General features: G+C 48.2%; 1 protein-coding gene across 2 annotated transcripts in view; it reads left to right on the forward strand.

Annotated features, from left to right (window-relative positions):
* PTBP2 (polypyrimidine tract binding protein 2) overlaps positions 1-24,595 on the forward strand; it is a 264,830-nt gene that overhangs the window by 217,382 nt on the left and 22,853 nt on the right. For both annotated transcript variants that reach the window (XM_069641530.1, XM_069641529.1), the window contains exons 12-13: positions 528-744; positions 9,647-9,724. In XM_069641530.1, coding sequence (XP_069497631.1) covers positions 528-744; positions 9,647-9,724 — 295 coding nt within the window. The remainder of the gene's footprint in view (positions 1-527; positions 745-9,646; positions 9,725-24,595) is intronic.

A 24,595-nucleotide genomic window follows, 5' to 3' on the forward strand; every position in this document is an offset into this window, starting at 1 on the left:
ACTGCAGTTTACAAAAAGCACAATCTGCGTTTTATAAAAACCTTAAATAATGAAACAGAGGGGCAACATTGTGACCAGATGGGGCAAAACGCAGAGGTAGAGGATTGATCAGTAGGCTGGAAAGAGGAATCAAGCTGAAGGTTCAAAGAAAGGATGGGGGGGAAGAGCTGCAGTGCAAGTTGCAGATCCCTGCCGTATGGTGATGGAATTGTTTTATTTTTTACTGCGATTCGTTTGTACTTTAATCTTTTTTTTTTCTTGGGAGACATAATGCAGCATATTTGCTGGTAATAACATAAAATGTGTTTCATAATGACTGATCTTCCATTTTGCCATGCTAAGAGTAATTAGTTGGTTTGAAAACATTTGCAAGTGCAACATGGCATGCATTTCTTTTGTGTGTAAAATAAAAAATTAACTACAGATTTTAACAGGTGCAAATTAGTTTTGGTGAAGTATTTCAGCTTTAATATGTTATAATTGCACACCTGCAAGTATGCTGACAGTTTGCTTTTTTTGTTTTGTAGCAATGAGCCATCTTAATGGTCAAAAGATGTATGGAAAGATCATTCGTGTCACCCTCTCCAAGCATCAGACAGTGCAACTTCCTCGGGAAGGTCTAGATGACCAAGGGCTCACAAAGGATTTTGGGAATTCTCCTCTCCATCGCTTCAAGAAACCTGGCTCGAAAAACTTCTTGAACATATTCCCACCATCTCCAACTCTTCATCTTTCAAATATTCCGTAAGCATCTTTCAACTTCTGGTCTTAATTATGAATAATGGCAATATTGAAGACCTTTATTTCTGAGGTCTTTGAAAAAAGGCTCTTTTAAAAAAAAAAAAAAAAAAAAAGGTAAATCCCAAGCTAATGAGCATCTTTCTATCTTGAATTTAAAGTGTTTTTCTCTAAGGTAGATTACATCAGCATAATTCAAATGACTTCTAGTACTTCAATAGGAAAGGTCTACTACAAGTATTGATACTTAGTAGTACAAAGAGAATCCATGTTTCTCCATGAAGAGATATACATCAATATTCAAAAGCGCGTACTAAATTGGAGTAAGGAACGAATCTCAGAACTCTTACAAAGATCTGTTTCTTTTGCAAAGGTAGAACTCTTTGTCTACCCTCAGCCCTCCAGTATATAAGCAAAGGCAAGCATGGTGAACTGACTTTCATTGTTAAAGAATATAACTTGTCACTTGAAGGGCAGCTCTGCTGCCGCTATATGTATTTAATTATGTACCAGTAGTTCTCCAGCATGGGGTCTGTCATGGATTAAATTTAGCTTTAACAGTTCCATAAAATGGGACAACAGATCCCCCACAAATGGAATGTCATCCCCACACTGCTGGCATTATCAGTAGTAAGGAACAAGTTACTTGCCTGTAACTGTTGTTCTCCAGCATGGGTCTGGCATGGATTCACATGCTTGTGAATATTCCCAGTCGTCAGGCTGGGAATCCTCGGTAAAGTAAAGTAAAAATCAGTTTGTTTCACTTCTGAACTGTCTTTCTCCTAACAACCAATCACTGGAGTTTGGGTCATAATGCCCCCAGCCAATATATATATATATATATATATATATATATATATATATATATATATTTTTTTTTTTTTTTGGTCGACCGAGCCTCAAGCTCCAACGATCAACCTTCTGTTAACGTGGACCCGTTTTTGGATTCTTCAGCGCCCCTGATTTTTCGTCGAGTTTCTTCTTGCAGGATTCCAGAAGCTTCTTTGAGGCCTACACCGCCGGTCATGGCGGAGGAGAAGTAGGACTCAGTGCCTCTCTTCAAGGTTTGCCCCGGCTGAAACCTATGGAACGTCTTTTTGGATGATGGACATTTCCTGTGCCTCTACTGCCTGCATTTGGAGCAGACGCATGTGGAGGACGATTGTGTGGCTTGTCAGGAGATGCGGGCCGACCGACGCAAGCTCATCGAGTGGCTGCAGGCCAAGGCCCCTGCTCTGGGTGAGTTCCGGCAGCATGCCTCCCCTGCCCAGAAGAAGAAAGCTGAGTGGTCTTCCAAGACCTTTGACGGCGCCTCTCCCGCGGGGGCTCCTCTCCTGCGGGGGCTCCGGCTAAGGGAGGCTAAGCACAGCGAGTCCACTGCCTCCGGGAGCGCCGTTGCGACTGGCTCCTCAGTGGCCAAGGCGAGTTCAGCGTCTCCACCACCTTTGACTATGAGACAATGCTCGTCGGACCATGAGGCAAAGCTTTTGGAGGGGGCCCGAACTTCCCCCTAAGGTGAAAGGCACAGTCTTGGCCAGGACCACAAAGGCTCAGGTGCATCAGACAAAGGCACCCACTTCCATCAAAGTGGTAGCTGCGTCCCTTGCAAAGGCTGCTAGGGTGGATTCGCAGGGCACGGCCCGAAGGTGAGAGTATCCCTGCCATGAGGGAGTCCTTCCATCCCATCCGGGAGACGCCAGAGAAGATGATGCCCAACATTTCACAAACCGCCCCCTTGGTCGCAGAGAAGGGAGGGAGGGGTAAGGTAGTCCTCCAGGGCACGGAAATTTCCTCAGAGGAAGATCTCACCAGCCTCCCTGTCCTCCAGGAAGGGAGACGTGTCGAGGGCAGGCCCAACGGGCGGGATCCTGACCAGGGCGATGATGAAGCTGATAAGGAGAACGACGAGGAGTAATGGGGCAGTGGCGACGGAGCGGACCAGCCTCCTGGGGATATCTGGGCAGACATTCTGATGGCTCTGCATACCCTATGCTTTGAAATCCCTCGCCTCCTACTAACCCCCCGATCCCCCCATCGAGGGATGACACCGAACCGGACACAGCGACGACTGGCACGGACGACAATGGCGGCCAGATCGTCTCCACCCGACGAGATTGGTTCGTTCCACACCATGATCTCCAGGGCCTCCGAGCTGTTCCAGCTGGTCCCGGAAGAGAAGGAAGAGGGTTTCTTTTACCAGCGCCGGGAGGCGAAGAGGAAGACTGTGCTGTCGATTCTATTATTGGATGACATTTGGGACGAGGGTTTGTCCCTCATGAAATATTCTTCGTCGGCTCTGGCGGAGAGGGATTGCTACAAGAAGAAATACAGAGTGCTGGACTCTGCGCCCAAGTGCTTACGGTCCCAGCTGTCTCCAGACTCTGTGGTTTCGGAGGCGGCCAAGAAGTCCACTGGCTCATCCTCGTCGGCGGACTCCACCCCCCGGACGGTGAGGGGAAGTAGTTGAATGCCATGGGGCGAAGAGTGATCACGTCGTCTGCGACTACCATCAAGGCCGCTAACGCCCTCGCCATTGTGGCACATTACGACAGGGAACTGTGGTTTGTAACGCTCACCTGGTATCCATGGGGACGTCACTCAGCCTGTTCTGACCTCTTACGACCTCAAACCCTTCCTTGGAGGCTATTCGACTGGAGACTGGAAACACAGGATTAGAGTTTCACTCCCTATTGTCTGTGTGTGCTTGAACCCCTTCTTCCCCGGGGTCCAACCCTTCCCTTTGATCCACAGCTCACCTTGTTTTTGGATAGTGTGCTCTCTGTCCTGCTTTCAGTGCAGGGGCTCATTGATTGATGCGGGCTCGTTGCTGCCTAGTTACTTCACTGGCAAGAGTCCGACAGGTAAGTATGAGTTTTTCCTTCCTTAGATGATGGCCGGCGTCCGGGGATGTCGGTGTGCTGCTGAGAAGAGTAGCGCTGAATGTGATTGAGAGCGCGATGCACCCCTTTCGTATTTGCATTGAGTTATTTTTCTGTGTCTTTTAGGTGCTGCAACGTTTTCAGCGTGGATGCCGGTTATGAAGAACAAATGGTGGGTAAGCGTGGTATTCAGTGCCTCTAGATGTTTCCACGCTAACCTGGAGTCTCTTTTCCCTCTTGCAGATGTATGAGAAGTTCCAGAGACAGTTCCCCCAGAGCGGCTGGGATTCAGGTAAGCGTTTGAAGATCGTACAGTATTTAAAAATAAGGGAAGATTTGCAGAATGCTTACTAATGCCTTTTTTCTGTTCTTTTCCCTTTTTCCTTAGGAAGCGGCGTGCCAGGATGGGAATGACACCGCCAAAGATGCCCGCAAAACAGAAGGAGCGATGAATGATGGGCAGAAGCGCCGCAAAGTAAGGCTGTTCCTAACAGTGTTCTTGTTCTTGCAGGAGCTGAGCGCAGAAGAAAGATGCAGGCCTACTGGAGACCGATCCAAACACGGTGAGTGTCACACTGCAGGTGCAGAAAAGGTAAAGCATGTTTCTCAGCCTGGGTGTGGCTTAAATAGTCTCTGGCTATCCCAGGTGTCTCTGGGCTGAACCACACCCAAAGACTAGACCGCACATGCAGTTCTGGGAACCGAAATATGTGGGGGGCATCCATCTTGTCCCCATCAATGCTCTACAAGTCCAATCCCCAATGTTATCCTATTGGAGTGAGTGAGTGAGTCTGGTGCCACAAGCGCCAAGTCTGACTCCAAGTGGGTCTTTGGAGGGATGGAGAGGCCCTTGAGGGCCTTGTAGGTGATCATGGCCTGGCTCCAGCCTGACATCTGGAGGGGCAGGAATCATGACATGGTTCCAGATGTCCCCCCCTCCTGGACTTCCTTCCCGAAGACGAGAGGGCTGAAGCGTTGGAGATCCTACAGGAGATCCTACAGGAAGGCGAGGTGGCTTCGAACCACGCCATTACAGTGGCCACGGACATTGCCGATACGGGATTCCGCCAAATGGGCAACAGCGTTTGCCTTCGTCAGCGAGTCTGGCTGAGGTCCACTAATTTCTGACAGTATGTTAAGTCGAGGTAGTTGGACATGCCCTTCCGGGACAATTTATCTGGAAAGAATGTGGACGAGCAGACAGCGACGGCTTGTGCTTTGGGCACACTTCAACAACGTAGGCCGCCCTTTCGGACTTCTGGAGGGAAATCCCAAGGTTCCTCTAAAGTATTCAGAGGAGGTGCCTCTTCCTACCGTCGGCCCCCACTGCTCATCGGCCCAGGAGACCTACAGGAGGCGCACCAAGTCTGGAGGTTGACGTCGTGGTCCAGGCCTCCAAAGCAGCGCTTTGACGTCGAAACAAGATTGAACCGGCCGTGGAGTCAGGCCCCCACCCGTGCACCCTGGTGGGAGGCCAGCTGGTGAATTTTGTCAGCGTGTGAAGACCATCTCCTCCGACCGTTGGGTGCTGGACGCGCTCGCCCACGGACACACCCTAGAGTTCAAACGGATACCACCAGTGGCCTGTAAGGCAGAATTGCAGGCAGTACCCTCTGGGAATACTGCACACAATTAGGACTACAGGTGTTCTCCAGCATGGGGTCTGGCATGGATTCACATGCTCATGAATATTCCCCATCGTCAGGCTGGGAATCCTCGGTAAAGAAAAAAATCAGTTTTGTTTCTGAACTCTTTCTACTAATAACTAATCACTGGTCTCTGGGTCATACTGCCCCCAGCCAAGCACTGCCCTCTACCTAAGCCCCTCCTCTGGCAGCCATCTTCAGATTTTTACCGCACTTTCAAGTGTTGGGAGTCCTTGTGCTTTATCTCTTGAGTTTTTTTCTGCGTTTTGCGATTTTTCTAAGAGTTTTGCTCTATTTTTCAGGCAATCGAGCCTCAAACTCCATCAATCCACCATCTGAGTAACGGGGACCCGTTTCGGAAACCTTCTACGCCCCTCAAGGGCAATTTTTTGTCGAGTTCCCTTCTTGGAGGATTCCGGAAGATTCTTGAGGCCTACACCTGTGGAAATGGCCGAGGATAAAGGAGACTCGACCCCTCTGTTCAGAATCTGCCCAGGATGCGGACTGCGAAACATCTTCCTGGACGATGGGCACTCCCTGTGCCTTTATTGCCTACATTCAGACCGCTCGCACGTGGAGGGGGCCTGTGCGGTCTGCAAGGACATGGTGCCACACACCATGAAGGACCATTGCAAGCGGCTCGCCGAGTGGCTGCAGACGAAGACCCCGGCGGCGGGTGAGCCCCGGCAGCATGCTTCTCCCAAGAGGAAATCTGAGTGGACTTCTAAGACCTTTGAGGGCACTCCGGCGACGGGGGTCCAACATAAGGCAAAGCAACGCAAGTCTGCGGGCTCCATGGCAGCCAGGCTGGGCGCAGCATTGCTGACTCCGTCAACCATGAGCCAACGCTCCGGCTCTGCGAAGAAAAGGAAGTTGGACCCACCCGAGTAAGCTTCTGGAGAAGGTCCAGTCGACTTTGAGAGAGAAAGCCAAGGGGGAGCAAGACATTGACCCTAAGCCCCCCCCCCACCCCCCCCCACGGTCAAGGCCGCAGACCAGCCCAAGGTCGTGAAGGCCCAGGTTCACCAGGCAAAGGCGTCTATGGAGGGAGTGGTGGCGTCCCTGGCGAAAGCCGCAATGACCAGCAGTAACACAAGTGGGCCTCTCATAATGCAATGGAGAGCAGTGACACAAATTAGTTTTTAAAATGCAGTTATCAATCAGTAACACAAGTGGGCCTTCAAAATGCGAGGGGCGCTTTTGCTAATGCGTTGTAGCCAATGTAGCCATGGACTAGCGGTCGGTTATACAACTTCAGGAGTTACAGATGGCAGTTCAACTTTAGCGAAACAGTAGTGTAAGCAGAGGGGTACATTGGTACAGTATGTGGGTGGTATGCAGAGGCTTGCATACCGTTATAAGCTGCATGTTAGAGTTAAACATTGAATAGGAGTAGCAGGTAAGATTTAAATGGTATACACAGTTTGGAATAAACAGGTAATAGAGCACAATACATTAGCGTTCGGGCTGGGTGTGAGCAACAATGCCGTGAGGCGGAGTCAAAAGTGGACAGCGGGCTCAGAATCAAGTTAGTGAAGAGACCAATTTTAGCAATGAGGTCAGCATTACAAAGGCAAAGTCACGTTGGTGAGGCAACAGGGAGCTTACCATGTAGTATGAGTCCAGGCAGCCTAATTGTAGGGATTCCGGTTAAACGCAAAGCGAACCGGCAGAAATCCTGGCCTTGGCCTCTGTCAGCTCTGGACAGGCTCGAGATAGGAACCTGTCTTGTGTTGTGTGCCTTTGGATGTGGGCCGGGGCTTGCCTGCTGGCGATCAGGGATTGGTTAAGGCTCAAGGCTAGCCAATCCAGGTGCAGCCAAAGGTTACAGGTGAGTGGTGGCAATTAGGCAAGAACAGGGGTGGCCATCTTAGCCTTTATTCCTCCTTGTGGGCATCAATGGAGAAAGTGCAGAGGGCAGGCCAAAAATGGTGAACTGATTCGATTTTCAGTGCGTAGCAACATTCAAACGACTTTGATAATTAGGGGCAGTGGGTGCATGAAGCAGCGAGGCTTCTCCGTGAAAAAAAGAAAGAGCACAGGGAACCCAGCAATGTTGCCTGGGCTTACCTAAAACACTCCAGTGCTTCCTGAGATGAGGCACTGCTGCTATTCCGACGGCGAACTTTTTGTGTTCTCTGATTATGGAGATTTAAGATCCATAGGTATCTTCATGTGTGTTACACCGCACCCTCAGTGCAGTGACACAAGGATGTCTTTGTAGACTTCCCAAAGATTTAAATACCTTCTTTGGGATAAACTGTTTCCCAGAGAATGTAAGGTTAAATTGACTTTACTAGTCTTTTTAAATTCCTAGACACAGCACACACTATCTTCCTATAGAGTGCTGGAGGGGTTACCTAGTATCCCCTATGCCTAGAAACTCATGTATCAGTGAAATGCTACCCTTTTCGGTCGAAATAGCTGGTGGCAGTGGTTTTACAACAAACTCCAATGAATTTTCCTGAGCGCGAACACCTGTAGCTAAAAATCGTGGGAGCCATGTTTTGGCGCCTTAAGCCCCTTTGTTTAAACAGGTCCCAGTCTTCTTTTTTCGCCATTTCTTTTTGGAAAGGTCCTTCGCGCCAGACCAGGTTTGGTCACTTTGTTTCTATGTCTTTTGACAGGCTTCAGGCCTGAAGACCGCCTCTGGTGTCTGAGTGTCTGGGGTGGCCAGGAAGTGAGGGAGGTGCCTATGACACCCAAATGCACTCTGGCGTGATTAACTGACTGTCCGGCGAGGACAGCCACCGTGCTGGGTGAGTGGCAGCTAGGCTGCAATGAATGGGAGAAAACTGTCTAAAATGCGAGTCTCTTGGACTGGAAAGCTGGGTCGATCACTGGAACGAAAGAACCGAAGACGCGCTGGAAGAGGACGGCTGCTGCAACTCCTGGACCGTTGGTTTGCCAAGGTGAAGCCCTACTGCAGGTCCGAATTGCCAAGTTCATCTCGCCAGAGAAGCCCCTTCAAGGACGACTTCTTCCTTTTGAGTTGGTGGGACCAATTAACTCGTAAGCTACCTGGATACCATTCTCGGAGCTTGTTAGGATTAACCAAGGGGAAGGACACCAGCTTGTGTGCTTGAAATACAGCTACTGGAACTGAAGTGACTCCATTTTGTCTGCATTTTTCGACGGTCCCGTGCAGTGCAGGAGTCCCCCGACGTCCTCCCTCTTGTCCCCACAACTGAGGCTCAGGAACATTGAGATCTGCAGGAACTGCCAGGAACCACGGTCTTCTGCTGCATCTTGTTCTTCATATTAAGGTACTTTGCCAACCCGATTGAGAGAACTTACCTCTTGCAGTGAAAGTTCGCAGAACTTTCCCAACTTGCAGGCCCAATCAGCTTGTGACCCAACATATGATTCTTTTTCATACAACCTACTTCTGAGAACTTTGGCAAAGACTTTACCTTTTACTTGAAGAACTGCTCTTTCCTATCCAAGACACTAGCCCATTGACTTTGGCCTAGGCCTATTGAACTTAATTAAGTCCTCTAGTGAACTGAAACTATTTGCACTGCCTAAGAAAGTATTTGTGATCTTTTCAGTGGTCGACTTAGCCTTCTGTCCCAAAAGCCTTGCCTTTTATGCAGGAATCCATTAATTCAGTTCTATGGATCTTCAATCACCTGGGAGTGGCCAGCCTCCCAGTTCAAACTGGTTCCATCCAGGCATACTATCAGACAAAGGTATTCAAAGTTTCGGGCTCCTCCCTCACTTCCTGCCTCAGCGGACACACTGCCACCACTGTGTTATTTTGTCTAACTAGAAAGTTACTGGAGCAGTGTGAAAGGAGTTAGTGTGTGCTGATGCCGCAAAAGAAAAGGTGAGATAAAAAATATGCTACTGCGCGTGAGAACAGTAGTCCTCAGGGAAAACCAAATAAAAAGGGAAGCCAAGGAACTCCCCAGCAACACTGCACATAGGGTGATGTTTGTTGCAAAAATTGTGGATGCATGGAGGAAAGCAGGTCTCCATTAAAGTAAAAATAAGCTGCAGTAGCAGTGAAATGGGGTTCCTGTGCCAGCGTAAAAGAATGAGAATGTGAAAAAAGGTTCCCAGTCTAGAGTGTTGGATAAAAACCCAGCAGTCCAGCAAAAACTGCTGGGGGACTCGCTGGTGGAGAGAATTTCACTTAAAAGGAGATGTACTCTAACAGCAGTGGTTTCTATTGTATAACCTCTTTGATTACTGATGCCGAATAAAAGCTTATTAAAATAATACAAATTATAAATTAACGGTTAATTTAAAATGAAAGGTTAATAGAAAATTATGAGTCAAAAACTGGTTTAACATTCAAACAAGCGTTCCCTCAATGAGTGCATTTGATACTTCTAAACAATTATATTGTTTTGTTGAGCAATATTTTTTCTTTTACAGGACGACTGTATCGGAAGACGACTTGCGCACACTTTTTACGAACACCGGTGGCACTGTGAAAGCTTTCAAATTTTTTCAGTAAGCGTGTTTTTTTATCTATTCATGGAAAAATATAAAACTGCTCTTTTAAACTCGGCAAATATTCATAGTTGTACATACTGCATTTCCAGTGCTGTCTGCTAAAGTGACAAACTGCCTACCACTAATGTCTTAAAAAAAATGGGCGTTTTCTAGATTGTAGTCCCATTTATTTTATTTATTGACCATTTGTATGGTACCTGTACAGCAGAAAGTGTTTCCAGGCGCCACAAGACTAAGGGGGAAGGGAACATGGGAGGATAAATAATAAACTATCTTGCTAGGTAGGCCTTGTCTTCTTGGGATCGTGCAAGTGCAGTAACAGGACGTGCAGCGGTGGGGATTCAGGGGGGGGTTGTGGGAGGGAAGGGCAGGCAGATGCTGGGTAAGTGCTAGTGGGGTCTGGGGAGTAAGTGATAGGTGATTTGCTAGGGAGGATTTTCATTCCTGTGCCAATTCCCTTTAATCTTGGAGACCCCCAGCTCTTTTGCTGGACTCAGGCTTTTTAATTTTTACTCAAAAGTGAGTGGGACCTTTTTCTCGTTCACTCATGTGTTTTCCTTACTATGAGTTTCTGTGTTCCTTACTGTTTTATGGAGTCTGGTGAACTCCATGTGCATCTGCTTTTGCATTGTAACACACAGCACCTTTTGTGCAGTGCCACTGAGAAGTCCGTTGGACGTCTCTTAATGTTTAACGACATTTTCTTGGGTGAACTACTGTTCCCGAGAATAATAAAATGACTCCTGTCTTAGTTATCTCTTCTTTTGTGGGTCCAGCACACACCACCCTATGTGGAGTGCTGGGGGGGGTTACACAGTAACTCCTTTATCCCACTTCTCATGTAACATTCTGTTAAACTAACTAACTTGAATGGCTTGTGGCAGTCCTTTTTTGTGCTACCTTTGTGCCATGCATCTGCAGGCTGATTCCTCAGCTGCAGTACAGCACCCAAGGGTGACCATTTTCTCAAAATTACCCCCGTATTCTTTTTGCCATTTCTTGTCAGTTGGTGCCTTCTGGGCTTTTACTCTTTTTATTTGAATCTGGTTTGAGTCCTTTGTGCATTTTGCCTTTGGCGGACTTCAGCGTGTCTGGAAAGGCAGGAAGTGAGGGATGGTCCCAAAACTTCCCTGTCCATTGTCTCTAGGTGTGCCTGAGTGAAACCAGTTCTGATTGGCCGGCTGGCTCTCCGGGAGGACAGCCACCCTGCTGGGTTACTGGGTAACTGACAGCTAGCTAGGAATGAATGGGAGAGAATTGAATAAAAGGCAAGGCTTTTGGCTTGGAAGGCAGAGTCTACCATTGGACGAAGGAACCGCAGAAGAGTTTGAAGAGGACGCCTGCTGCAACTCCTGGACCGTTGGTTTGCCTGGTGAAGCCCTGCTGCAATGCCGAAACGCCAAGTTCGTATCGACCGAGAAGCCCCTCCAAGGACGACTTCTCCCTTTTGAGTTGGTGGGACCAATCAACTCCAAGGTAAGCGACATGGACACCCATCTCGGAGCTGGATGAATTTCCCCAGAGTTGCTGCAGGAAACCGTACAGCCATGGAGAGGGACACCAGATTGTGTGCGTTACTTTTAAGCTGATCTAAAGCTTTTGGAATATTCTCCGGACTCCCACGAAGCAGGACTGACCAAGCAGCCTGAGCCCCTTCAGAGTGTGGGACCCCAGAAGCAAGTACAGTCCACCTTGACAGCCTGGAAACGCGTTGTTGCTATTTGCGGTAGCTGAAACGCAAAACAGCCACTGAAAGTAAAGTTTGCCGGTTGCAGATTTTGACAGTCCTAGTGCATTGCAGGAGTCCCCCGACGTCCTCCCTCTTGTCCCCAAAACTGAGGCCCAAGAACAGTGAAACCTGCACAGGAACAGAAGTCATCAGCTGCATCTTTTCTTCTTTACCAAGGTACTGTAAAACAAGTCTGAGAATTTGCCTCTTACTGTAGAAGTGCTTGTAACTTCCACTACTCGCAAGCCTAATCCGCTTGTGGCCCTTCATTTGATTCTTCGTTTCATCAAAGACTCCTAACAACTTGTGCAAAGACTTTTCCATTTACTTACTAGAATTGCTTTATCCTATCCAAGACATTTGCCCATTGACTTTGGCTTAGCCTATCTGCACTGCTTATGAAAATTTGTGGTCTCTTATGTTCTAATAACCTTTTGCCTTTTACCAACTTTTAAAGAGTGTTCTGAATGCCAACAGTAAGATATTAATGTCCCCAGCACCCTTGTTATTGGAGTCACCTGTGAGTGTCGGTTGTCTCTGTGGGCCATCCTAAAAGGGTGTTGTCTGATTCAGAAACTCAGTGTACAGTATTGAAGTATATTTATGTTACTGTTCTATTGCTCCCTCCTGACTCTATAACTGACTCATAAATAAATTAATAATTGTTTATGCAAGAAACCCTTTCCTCCATACTGCATGGGCGCCCCTTCCATGGGACGGGAGACTGACCCTTTTTCACCAGAAAAAAACCTTCTTCCCCTTTAAATTTAGAGGTGCGCGGGTGTGCGGCCCTGAGAGCATGCGCTTCCCTGACTCTGCCCTCCGGCGCCAAGCCTCAGTCCCCTTTTCCACGTCGACGGGAAAAGGCCGAATTCACCAGTACTCCTGGTTTGGCTTCGCCCATGTAATTCCATGCCCTGATACTGGTTCTCTTTGTCTTATTATCGTTTAGGTACTCGCTCCTCGGGTGCCACGCTCCTCCCCAGCGCATGTTGACTTCCATAGGGTTCAGCAGGTGTCCATCCTGCAACTTCAGACCCCCACGCCCTCTGCCTACGTTGCCTTGGCCCAGACCACATTTGGCAAGCTTGTACAGCGTGTGGCTCGCTGTCATCGAAATCGCTGCACAACAGACTAGCCAGGTGGAGAGAGCTCTTCCAGCAGTCACCTCCAGAGGACCTCAAGAACTTCATGAAACACCGAGCCAGGCCCAAGGTAGGGCACTATTTTCCATCACACCCTGCAAAGGAGACTCCTTCCCAAGGACTATACCGTGCGGGAGGGACCGTTGAGGTCCTTGAACCAGCATGTGCACTGAGGCTGCTGTAGTTACTGGCCTTGGGGCCAAGGGATCTGTGGATCATCCTGGTGGCAGTGTTGAGGGACCGGAAGGTTCTTGTACCTGATTATCAACCGAGGAGCTACGCCCTAGTACTGGCAATACGTCAGAGGGGGCGCCTAAACGCAGCTCTACCGACTCCCGGGCCGAGGGTGTCGCACTTACCGGGTCTGGCCCGAGGAGCAGGGTAGGCCTCGTGATCCACACGCAAGAGTCCTGCAGGAGGCTGGGCCCAGCGAGCCGAGCAGCATGTTTCAGGCACGTGGCAGGCAGCGCGACAAGATGGCCGCCGCGCCAGAAAGACACCCGTCAAAGTGTCAAGGTGGGACTAGCCTCAACCAGGTACGTGGCCTACAGCCTATCCTTATGCGCAGGGCAGCTTCCCACTGCGTCCATACGGGCAGGGTATGCAGCGGTTCCAGCAGCTCCCGACTACCCCGTCTGTACCCCTTACCACCTCTACGGCCAGTGAAGAGGGGTTCTTCGAGTGGTTCCCCGGGCTCATGAAGTACCTCGGACTCATGAAGTACCTCGGATGGGGGTTATCCTCAAGGACGCCATCAGGGAGGTCCTCCCTACGATGCTAGAAGCAACACAAGCGCCGCCACTGCCTCTGGGCCGCCCGCCCCCAGCGGATTCCTCAGGCGGCTCCATACCAGCCTCAGCCTCTGCCCACGGTCACTGTACCCCAGCCTCCGGCTCAGCTCATCCTCCACAGGATCCTCCTGATCCACAGGATACGGATGAGGAGGATCCGGACATGCCATCCTCAGCCAGGGCCTTCCAGGAACGTCTTGCAGGGCTGGCGGAGTACCTGAGCCTACCCTAACCCAAGGTTGAGTGTTAGGCAGAATTGATGCAGTACCCTCTGGGACCACCACATACTTTAGGGCTACAGGTGTAAGCAAAACAACCTTTGGTATAAGTCTGTACTACACCGTTTTTGGTAGCGAGCTGAGCAGCCAAGCTCATCTCAAGAGGGGAATGTCAGCAGTAAAAGGATGTTACAATCACATTGGTTCAAGTAGACACTTGAACTCAAGGTTTCTTGGTAAAACACTTATTAATTTATTACAAAGTCATTTAGAAAGCATTCACTAGAAGGAGGCAACTTAATATCATACACAAATATACTTCAATACCAAACCAATACGTTTCTGAGTAAATTAGGCATTTCAGTTACTTTAAATGGGAGTAAAAAGGCAGAAGTTAATAAAATGGACCACAAATACTTTCTTAGTCAGTGCAAATAGTTTCAGTTCACTAGAGGACTTGATTCAGTTCAATAGGCCTAGGCCAAAGTCAATGATCTAGTGTCTTGGATAGGAAAGAGCAGTTCTTGTAGTAAACGATGAAGTCTTTGCCAAAAATTCTCGGTAGTTTGTACGAAAAAGAATCATATGTTGGGTCACATGCTGATTAAGCCTGCAAGTTGGGAAAGTTTCACAAACTTTCACCGCGAGAGGCAAGTTCTCTCAATCGGGTTGGCACAGTACCTTAGTATGAAAAAAAGATGCAGCTGAAGACGTTGGCTCCTGGCAGTTCCTGCATAGCTCGCTGTTCCTGAACCTCTGTCGTGGGAACAAGAGGGAAGACATCGGGGGACTCCTGCACTGCACGGGGACTGGTCAAACAAGCTGGCAAAATGGAAGATCTTCGGTTCAAGTAGCTGTCGTTCAGCATACAAGCTGGTGTCCTTCCCCCTGGTGAATCCTAACCAGCCCCGAGAATGGTATCCAGGTGGCATACGAGTTGATTGGTCCCACCAACTCAAAGGAAGAAGTCGTCCTTGAAGGGGCTTCTCTGTCGAGATGAACTTGGCAATTCAGACCTGCAGCAGTGCTTCACCAGGCAAACCAACTGTCCAGGAGTTGCAGCAGCCATCCTCTTCCAGCTCTTCATTCGGTTCTTTCGTTCCAGTGGTCGACTCTGCTTTCCAGTCCAAGAGACTTGCCTTTTAAACAGTTTTTTCCCTTTCATTGCAGCCTAGCTGTCGCTCACCGAGCAGGGTGGCTGTCCTTGCCGGACAGTCAGCCAGCCAATCGCGCCAGAGTGCATTTGGGTGTCATAGAGTAAGCACAGGGAGTTTCGGGCACCTCCCTCACTTCCTGCCCACCCCAGACACCCAGGCGCCAAAGGCGTACGAACAAAGGGACCAAACCCAGTTTGGCACGCAGAGACAAACTCTAGAAGGACCTTTCCAAAAAGAAATGCCAAAAAAAGACCAGGGCCAATTTAAACAAAAAAAGGAGCTTAAGGCGCCATCTTGAAAAGCATGGCTCCCACGATTTTTAGCTACCGGTGTTCGCGGTCTGGAAAAATCATGGTAGTTTATGAAACCACTGCCACCAAACATTTCGATAGGAAAGGGTAGCATTTGACTGCTACATGAGTTTCTAGACACAGCAGATACTAGGTAACCCCTCCAGCACTCTATAGGAAGATAGTGTGTGCTGGGTCTAGGAATTTAAAAAGACTAGTAAAGTCAATTTAACCTTACATTCTCCGGGAAACAGTAGTTTATTCCAGAGAAGGTATTTAATTCTAAAAGACATCCTTGTGTCCCTGCACTGAAGGTGCTGTGTAACACACACGAAAAGATGATGCCTATGTAGTTATCTAAAACTCCATAACCAAAAGAAATGTACACCGAAAACAAACCGATTTGAAAAGTTACAAGTCCCAAAGTCCAACAAAAGAGCTTGGGGTCTCTAAGGTAGAGAGGAATTAACACATTTTGAGAAGTCTCCCTAACACTGAGCAGCTGGCAGAGGGGGGTTCTGGCTGAAGTCCTCACGGGATGCCCCTCTGCCAAAAACGGGGTTCCACTGCAAACCAATGTAGTCTCCCTGGCCAAGAAGGGTTGGCTGAAGCCCCACTCGGTCCAGCCGGTCAATCGACACCTGGGCGTCAAGTACAGGCAGATGGAAGGGTGGGGGGCTACTGGCCTATCCTCAGCCACACTCCTCAGTGATCGCTGCAGCATTACTATACTCCAAGCCTCATTCGTCAACCTCCACAGCAGCAACACTACTAAGCAAGGAGAAGATCTTGGAGGAGGCGTACGGGAAGAAGCTATATTCCAACGCGACCTTGCAGCTTAGTCAGGCCAACACCGATGCGAGCTGGTGGCGTAGGACCTCATGGAATCCACTGTGGCCCACATTGACACCTGTTAGGGAGAATTCTCAGTCTATGGCTGATTTCCCCTACCTAGTGAGTCCCTCAGCAGCCTTTCTGGATTTCTGGAGTTTGTTTCCTCTTGGTATGAGTGTGCCTCTTTTCCCCACTCTTACCTGTGTTTTGTCAGATGCATTTCTACTTGTCGTGTGGTTTTGGACTCTGGAGCACACCACTTCATGAGCCCATACTTGTGTGTGTGTTACACAGCACCTTCAGTGTGGTAACAGAGTTGTCTCTAAGACTTCCCAATGACTCCTTTTTCTGGGGCTGACTACTGTCCCCTAGAAACAGGTAAAGTTGCCATTAACTTTACATACTCACTTAAAAACTACAGACCCAGTACAACCCATCTTACATGGATTACTGGAAAGGGTTAAATCCTACCCCTTGTTGTCTGTGCCTCTCTGAGCTTTGTTTTGCTCTTTTAACATTTAGACTTGGCTGGAGGCAGTGGTATCTACCCTAACTTTTCTACCGCGATTATACTATATAAACGTGGTATTCTTTTAGGCTATTATAGTAGCCTCGAACATAAACCTGCTTGACCAAATGCACTTTCATTTTGCTCAGGTTGGGTTTAGTCACCATTTCTTTTTGTTAGTCTTTCTTGTGTTTTACTTTGCACAGCAAACCAGGTTTGTCTTCTTTGTTCAGTCTTTTTGGTGGGCATCTGCCAAGAAGCCCTCCTCTAGGCGCCTGGGTGTCTAGGTGGGCTGAATGTGAAGGAGGGGTGTAGTCGCCGCCTGCACAGGGTATCCTAGGAAACCCAAGTCACACTTTGTCATGATTGGCTGAGGTGGTTGTCAGGGTGGACAAGCCCCTGCTGCGTAATTGACAGCCAGGCTGTGTGAATGGGGGATTTTCGCATAAAAGGCAGGACTCTTGGGCTGGAAGTCAGTTGCCACTGGAACTACAAGGCACCAAAGAGAAGCGGAGAAGAAGACTGCTGCTGCACCTACCCCGTCCCGGTGAAGCCTTGCTGCAGTCCTGATTTATCTACCCTTCAACGACCAGAGAAGATCCAGTCCAAAATCTTCTTTCCTTGAGCCTGGTGGGGTTAACCAGCTCATCTTCCACAGCCAGAAGATCCTCTTCATGGTCGAAATCACTGCACCCTACTGCTGTGGTCCGGACAGCCATCTGAAGAGCCTCTCCTGCACCATTTATTCACCGTTGCTGCTGCTGGCATCATCCCAGAGTGGTGCAGACCCCTCCAGACATCCTCCTTCTCATCTCCACGACCGAAGCTCCAGGAACAGTGGGTCTGCAGTAAACTACCAGGAACAACTGCCGTGGCACCACCTTCTTCTTTGAATAAGGTACTGTGTTCTGCTTGTCTTCCTTCCCTCTTATAACTTTTGCTTCCTCTGTTGACAATATCCAAGTACTCATGGCAACGTTGAATCTTGAACTGTCTGTGTGATCCTCGACAACAGGAACCCGGTTCCACTTGACACTGGCTCCGGCCTATTGACTTTTGTATTTCTGTCAGTGAGTGTTCTGATTCTGTCTGCCTTGACAAAAGTATTGCCTATGATTTTTGCCCCAACTCTCTCTGGTTAGCCCAGGTGCTAAGTGTGTTTTGCCCCGGTAACATTTCTTGCCGCGGATATGCGTATCTTTAGTAAGACCGAACTGTCAAAAAGTGATCGCATACGTATTCGTGGTAACATCTTTTGGTTCACAACACCGGTCTGCCAAAACATAAGGTACTTACTTATCTTGAGTTGTTCTGTGCCAAGAGAATTGGTTGGTTGTTTGTAGTGTATTGTACGTGTGGTTTTGAATTCATAGAAGTGTTGTGTTTTATAACAGATAAAAATAAATATACTTTTATTTTTTACTTGAAACCTTGAGTCAGTGTTTGCTTGAGTCACAGTAATTATGGTCCCTTTGTGTAATCTCTGCTACTGCTCATATACTCTTGAGATAAGCCTGGCTGCTCAGCTACTGCTACCACTTTAACATAGTAGTACAGGCTTGTACCAAAGGTGAACTTGTATTAACACTTGTAGTCTTAATTGTGTGTAGTGGTCCCTAAGGGCACTGCACAGGATTCTGCCTAACACCACCTCTGCCCATGCCATCTGTATCGCCACAGACATGAGGACAGCCTGGCTCCGCGCAACGAAATTCAACCCGGACGTCCAGCAACACATATTAGATATACCGTTCGAGGGAGTGGGGGGGGGGGGGGGGGGGTTCTTCCACTCCACCACGGATGAAGAGCAGGACAAGAAGAAAACAAACGGCCAAGTCTTTATCCATCTTGACAACGACCACAGCCAAGTCGTACACCCAGTCACAGCAGCGCTCCGACAGTGGGGCTGTATGTTTGGAGCCTTCCACGGATTCCAGGGCCCAGTATAAAAGTAAATGGACCAGGTTCTGCCACTGGGCGAACTCCAAGGAAATCGACCCCCTGGCATGTACTTTGGACGACGTGCTCTCCTTTTCGGCACACCTCGCCCACTCTGGTGTGCTGGTGGACACCTGCCGTGCATACCTTAGACCATTGGGGCGTACAGGAACTCAGAGGAGGGGATTTTATCCTCCTCCAATCCTATCGTCAAACATTTGACGGGGCTTGCAAGGCTCTACCCACCCACCCATCAAGAGGCTGCAGACTGTGTGGGACCTTTAATATAGTCTTGGGCGCCTTTGCGCCCAAACCATTTGAGCCAATGGTGTGCGTGGACATCAGGATGGTCACCATCTTACTCCTACGTCCCGTCCCCTTTCCTCCATACTTGTGGGACATTCCGTCCTGTGGGATGGGACCGGAGCACTTTTAGTGGAACGAGGGGAGGGCTTCTACTTTTGTCTGTTTACGGTGTCAAAACCCAAACAGACTGGCCTGCGCACCATTCTAGACCTTTCCCAGTTCAACCTTTCTCTTCCCCAAGACAAATTCAAGATTACGCCCTGCCAAATAGTCATCTCTTCAGAAGGGCGACTGGCTCAGCGTTGTGGACCTTCAGGATGCTTATATGCATATCCTGATCTGGAGCCCGCATCGGAAATATCTGCGGTTCTCCGTGGGAGAGAAGCATATCTGTTCCGAGTGCTCCCTTTTGGTCTCAGCTCTTTGCTGCTTGTCTTCACAAAGATGTCAGTCATTGTGGCTTTTTTAAGGCTACAGGGTATTCATGTGTATCCATATTTGGACGACTGGCTTCTGCGGAGCCCCTGTCCGGTGAACGCCTCGAGCAATCTTCAGTCTCTCCTTCAGCTCCTGTTCAGTCTTGGGCTGTCGGTGAACTAGCGGGAATCCTCCATGACGATCTCTCAGGACCTGATGTTCCTGGGTTGCCATTGGAACACGATCGACTGCAGGGTATACTTGCCGGTGGACAGGATGGCGGATCTGTTAACCATGTGTCAAGTCTTTATTCAGTCGGAGAGCATGTCCGCTTGTTGGTTCCAGAGGCTTCTGGGCCTCACAGCCTTGTGCGTGCTTGCTCTTCCCCGGGTGCGTCTCAAGATGCAACTTACGCAGTTGCCTCTTCGGAGCTCCAGGCGGTGTTCCGGACACCAAAATGGTTTCGTTTCCACCCTACATGTCAGATCTCCTTTGGTTGTCTTCTTCCAGCAACTTGTCGGTGGGTGCGCCTTTTCAGGAACCCTCCCTTCAAGTGACCATTACGACTGACTCCTCCCTTATCGGATGGGGCGCGACAATGGATCATCAGGTTTTCGACCTGTGGTCGCAGCAGGTCATACAATTTCACATAAATTATCTGGAACTTCTGGCGATTTTCCTGGCGCTCAAAGCTCTCAAGCCAGGGATTGTGAACAAGGTGGTCTGCATCCGCATGGATAATGTGGTATCAATGTTTTACGTCAACAAGCAGGGGGGGTACCAGGTCACCTCCCCTTGTAGACCTAGCCATTCAGATTTGGGAATGGGCCATTCAGCACAGTGTTTGGCTGTTGGCGGTACACATTCCGGGCCAGCTGAATGTGACGGCAGACTCTCAGCCAGCAAGCGGTGGTCAGCTATGAGTGGGAACTGGGCACGGAGATCGTCTCTGGAGTGCCCCAATGGTGAAATAGTTCAGAAGTGGAAGGAAAAGGGGATCCAAAGTAGGAACCCTCCCGTCCCCTGCACACTATCTATAATCCACCAAAAAGGTGGTAATTAGACATAGCTATTACTTCATTCAAGTTAGCTGAATTCACTAAAAGCAGTTCACAGGAAATGGATTCACAAAGCAATAGTCTAGAAACACAGACTGTAGAAAATTATTTTAATCACATATAAACAAAGAATGTGATAGCGAGCAAAAACACATTTCACAAGTTCAATACAAGGGAGTTCCTCTTCATCAGAAGCCTACATTGAACTGTTGGTAATTGATGGTCGGTAATGGAGAAAGTAAAAGGGAAAAAGAACAATGGAACAAAAGCTCTAGATTAACAAGGGGGATATCGACTAAAGAAGCTTTTAGACAGTTAATTCCATGTGATTGTATTCAAATGTTGCAGACATGTCCAATAGGCATTAAGCTGAGAAATAGAATAAAACATAGTTCCAAAGATAAGTTTCAATTCTAGTTCTAATCGTTCTAAACGGTCTTGGATGTTATAATATACTTAAACACATAAGGCAAGATCTAGAGAGTATACATTCAATCTTTTAAAGTAGGTATAATGTGAAAATAAGTCAAAGCACTTCGAAATATACACAGAGACAGTGTCTGCACTATTCACTTTAAAAAATGAAGCCACATCATGATCCAATGTAAATAAGGTAAGGCACTAAATGGCCTAAAGGCGCAGGGAAAATTCCCAAACTTAGTTATTCTGTTCCATCTGAATCATGTTTACCAAATGCCTAGACTCCATATGAAAAATGGAGCATATATAGTTTGTGTGTCTGATTGGTGCAGTAGGACAAGGACATCAGTTGATTATGAAGCCCACAATAAGAGCCAGAGTCAGGTATCTGGAAGCATACATGATGATATAGAAGGACACTCCCCTATATAAGCAGAAATGCTTGTGTGTTTAAAAGCGGGCCGAACCCGGAAATGGCGGTCACACAACGCACTGGTGCGGGCTGATGACTCAGATGTAGAGTCCTATTAAAAAAGAGGGGAGATGTAGCCAAGCACGTGTATATGTATTCATTAATACATTTCATCTTGATATCCTCAATTCCTGGTTAAGTTAGGAGTAGTCTGCAATCGGGAAGCTATGGGTGCCCACAGTAGTTATCTGAAGAAACTAGATATATGCAGTGATGTGCAGAACACCGAAATCGCTACTTAAAAAACAGGAAAAATGGCATGGTGATGAACATGAACGGAAATAATGTGTGTTTTGGCTGAATACGGTGCATAGAAAAACTTATTTACTGAAAAACTGAATAACGCGTACCTTAAGCAGAGGACCTGCTAGGTAGGTAAAGAAATCTACATCCAAGGATGCAAACAACAATGTCTCGAATGGCGTTGCACGCTGTTAGATAAAGGTGCTGTCCTGGAATTCAGGGCTCGAAGTACATCAGTGGAACAGTCGGGGGTGCGATGCAGCAAATAAGGGTGACGTAGAAACTACAAATGTAAACAGTGAGGATCCATGTGTTAATATTGTGGAGATACTAGATCTCTCAGGACGAGAGGGGCAGTAAGTGCATCTGAAAAACTTACCTATTTGAGAGTGTATCTGGTCGCACAGCATCGGAGGAGTGTCTGCAATTGGAGCAATAAAAGGACTAGAGAAAATTACAGAGCTGGCTGGGTCGGCCATCTTAGAGTTACTAAAGAAGGGAAATAATACTCAAAACGATTGAATATATGGAATGCAATGGCCATAGTATAGACAGCAGGCATTACCGTTTAAGGGATGGAGAAGTGGTGGAGGATCATGGACGTCCTTGTGGTCTCATCGACTGGTGAAGGAATTTATGAAAGGATTGTCCCGATCATTCCCGCCGGTGAAGGCCTCTGCCCCGGCCCGGCGTGGGAGCTCAACGTGGTGCTGACCAGTCTCATGGGGCCCCCATTTGAGCCTATGCATTCGGCACCGTTGAAGTTTCTGTCGTGGAAGACAGCGTTTCTCGTGGCCATCACCTCCGCATGACGAGTGGGCGAGATCCAGGCCCTATCTTGCAAGCCGCCATACTTGACGTTTCACGACACAAGGGTGGTGCTGAGGACACACCCCTCCTTCATGCCCAAGGTGCCGTCAGACTTCCACCTCAAGGAACCCTTGGTGTTGCCAGTTTTCTTCCTGTCTCCTTCGTCGCTGGCTGAAAGGACTCTGCACTCGCTGGACGTAGCTAGAGCGCTGAAGTTCTACGTGGACCGCACAAAGAGTTTTCGGAAGACATCACAGCTGTTTGTGAACTTTGGGACTGTGAATCAAGGGAAGGCTCTCTCGAAGACTTCCATTTCCAGATGGCTCTCCGGCTGCATCATGTACTGTCACCGGTTGGCAAACTGACTACTGCCTGGCCGTCCGAGAGCCCATTCGACCAGAGCGATCGCTGCTACCACAGCGTACCTGTCTGGTGTGCCCCTGCTGGACATCTGCAGGGCTGCAATATGGAGGTCGACGCACACCTTCACAAGATTCTACTGCGTCGATCAGGACTTCATGAAGGAGTCCAGGGTCAGCCAAGCAGTGCTGCGCAACCTGTTTGCTTAAGGTGAGCCTGGTGAGGAGGTAAGAGATGCTTAATGTTGAGTTGTTGTATTGTTTAATGTTGAGCCTGTTGCTACCTCCCGTGGTTGTGCATGTGTGTACTGCTACGTATTCTCTTATTCATGAGCATGCAAATCCATGCCAGACCCCATGCTGGAGAAGGAACAAGTTACTTTCCTCTAACTGTTGTTCTCCAGCATGGGTCTGGCATGGATTCACATGCGAACCCTCCCGCCTACCCCTCTGCGGCTCTTCACGCTACCAAATCTGAGGATGGCTGCGAGAGGCGGGGCTTAGGGAGAGGGCAGTCATTGGCTGGGGGCAGTATGACCCAGAGACCAGTGATTGGTTACTACTAAGAAAGACAGATCAGAAACAAAACTGATACTGATTTTTTTTTTTCTATACCGAGTATTCATGGCCTGACGGGGAATATTCATGAGCATGTGAATCCATGCCAGACCCATGCTGGAGAACAACAGTTACAGGTAAGTAACTTGTTCCTCCTATCAAATAAAGCAACTCAGTGAGAACTCGTCGTTCAACCCTTTGGATTCCAGGGCATCCAATTGGTCAGTCCAGAACTTTTCTCTTCTTGAGAGGAGAGCCTGATGATCACCTCTTCTTTGCGTCTTTTTCACGACCTCTATGACCTGAAATTTCATCTGGGCAATAGTGTGCTGATGTTCAAGGAAGTGTTGTGCTAACAGAGAACTCTTGTTCTTGTATCTGATTGTGGATTTATGCTCCGTCCACCTGTCCTTTGCTGCTCTTATTTTTTGTCAATATACAGTTTGCCACATGGGCATTTAATTGAGTATGTCACTCCTGTTGAGAGACAGGGAATTTTAAATTTCTTCACTGTTTGTGGATGAGAGATAGTATCGCCCTTGGTTATATTATTGTAGTGTTTGCAGTATAGGCAAGGGAAGGTCTTGTCTTTTTTTTTCTTAAGCACCAGTTGTTTCTTTATCCAGTCTTTCAGCCCTGACTAATCTATCTCTCAAGTTACGACCTCTTTTGAAGGCCGTCATTGGTGCTTTTGGAAAAAGTTTCAACAATGAAGGGTCGTTCTGCAGTATGGTCCAATTTTTTCTGATAACTCTGCTTATTTGAAAGCTTTGCTGTGAAAACTTGGAGATATAGAGAAAAGGCGTGGATTTGTTTTTCACCTTAGATGTTAGTAGAAGTGGACCTCTTTGCGATGTCATCAAACAGCAAACTTCCTCTTTATGCTTCCAGGAACGGACTTGGAGATTCTTCCCTGGGGGATGCTCTCGAGATTCTGTGGCACAATAGGAGGGCCTACGGCTTGCCGCCTCTTCCTCTGATTCACCGGGCGTTATGCAAGCTCAGGAACACGTCGAATTGCACTCTCCTGTTCATAGCCCCGTGGTGACCAGCCAGATTCTTGTTTTCAGAGCTTCAGCATCTGTCAGTCTGCTCACCGATCATGCTTCAGCTGATTCCCGACCTGCTTCACCAGAGCGATAAGCAGATGTGGCATCCCTCCTCACAATCGTTCAGCTTGGCGGCCTGGTGCCTGAGTTCAAATCTTTAGAAAGCTTCAATTTGTCTGTGGATAATATGCGTATCATCCAGACGCCAAGAAAGCCTTCAATGAGGTCTCAGTACAGGATCAAATGGCTCAGTTTCTGTCACTGGTGTTTAGCGAAAAAGCTGGACCGCAAAGAAGCTGTCATCGATACGGTCCTGGATTTAATTTCTCATCTGGCAGCTTTGGGGCATGCATGTCTTGTCTTGTAGGACTTATTTGTCGGCTATTGCTGCTTACCTGTTCAGACTCTTGCTCTTTGTCTTTGACAAACCCTGTCATTAAAAGGCACTTTGCAGGTCTGTTGCATCTATATCCACCTGTATGCAACCCACATCCCAAGTGGGTTGCGTACCCACAACCCTTACTAGTTGGACCCACCTCGGCTCGTAGAGTCAGCGAAATCCAGGC

This window comes from Ambystoma mexicanum, chromosome 1q, assembly GCF_040938575.1.
Source record: "Ambystoma mexicanum isolate Mex_15411 chromosome 1q, UKY_AmexF1_1, whole genome shotgun sequence".
In the NCBI taxonomy this organism is placed as follows: domain Eukaryota; kingdom Metazoa; phylum Chordata; class Amphibia; order Caudata; family Ambystomatidae; genus Ambystoma; species Ambystoma mexicanum.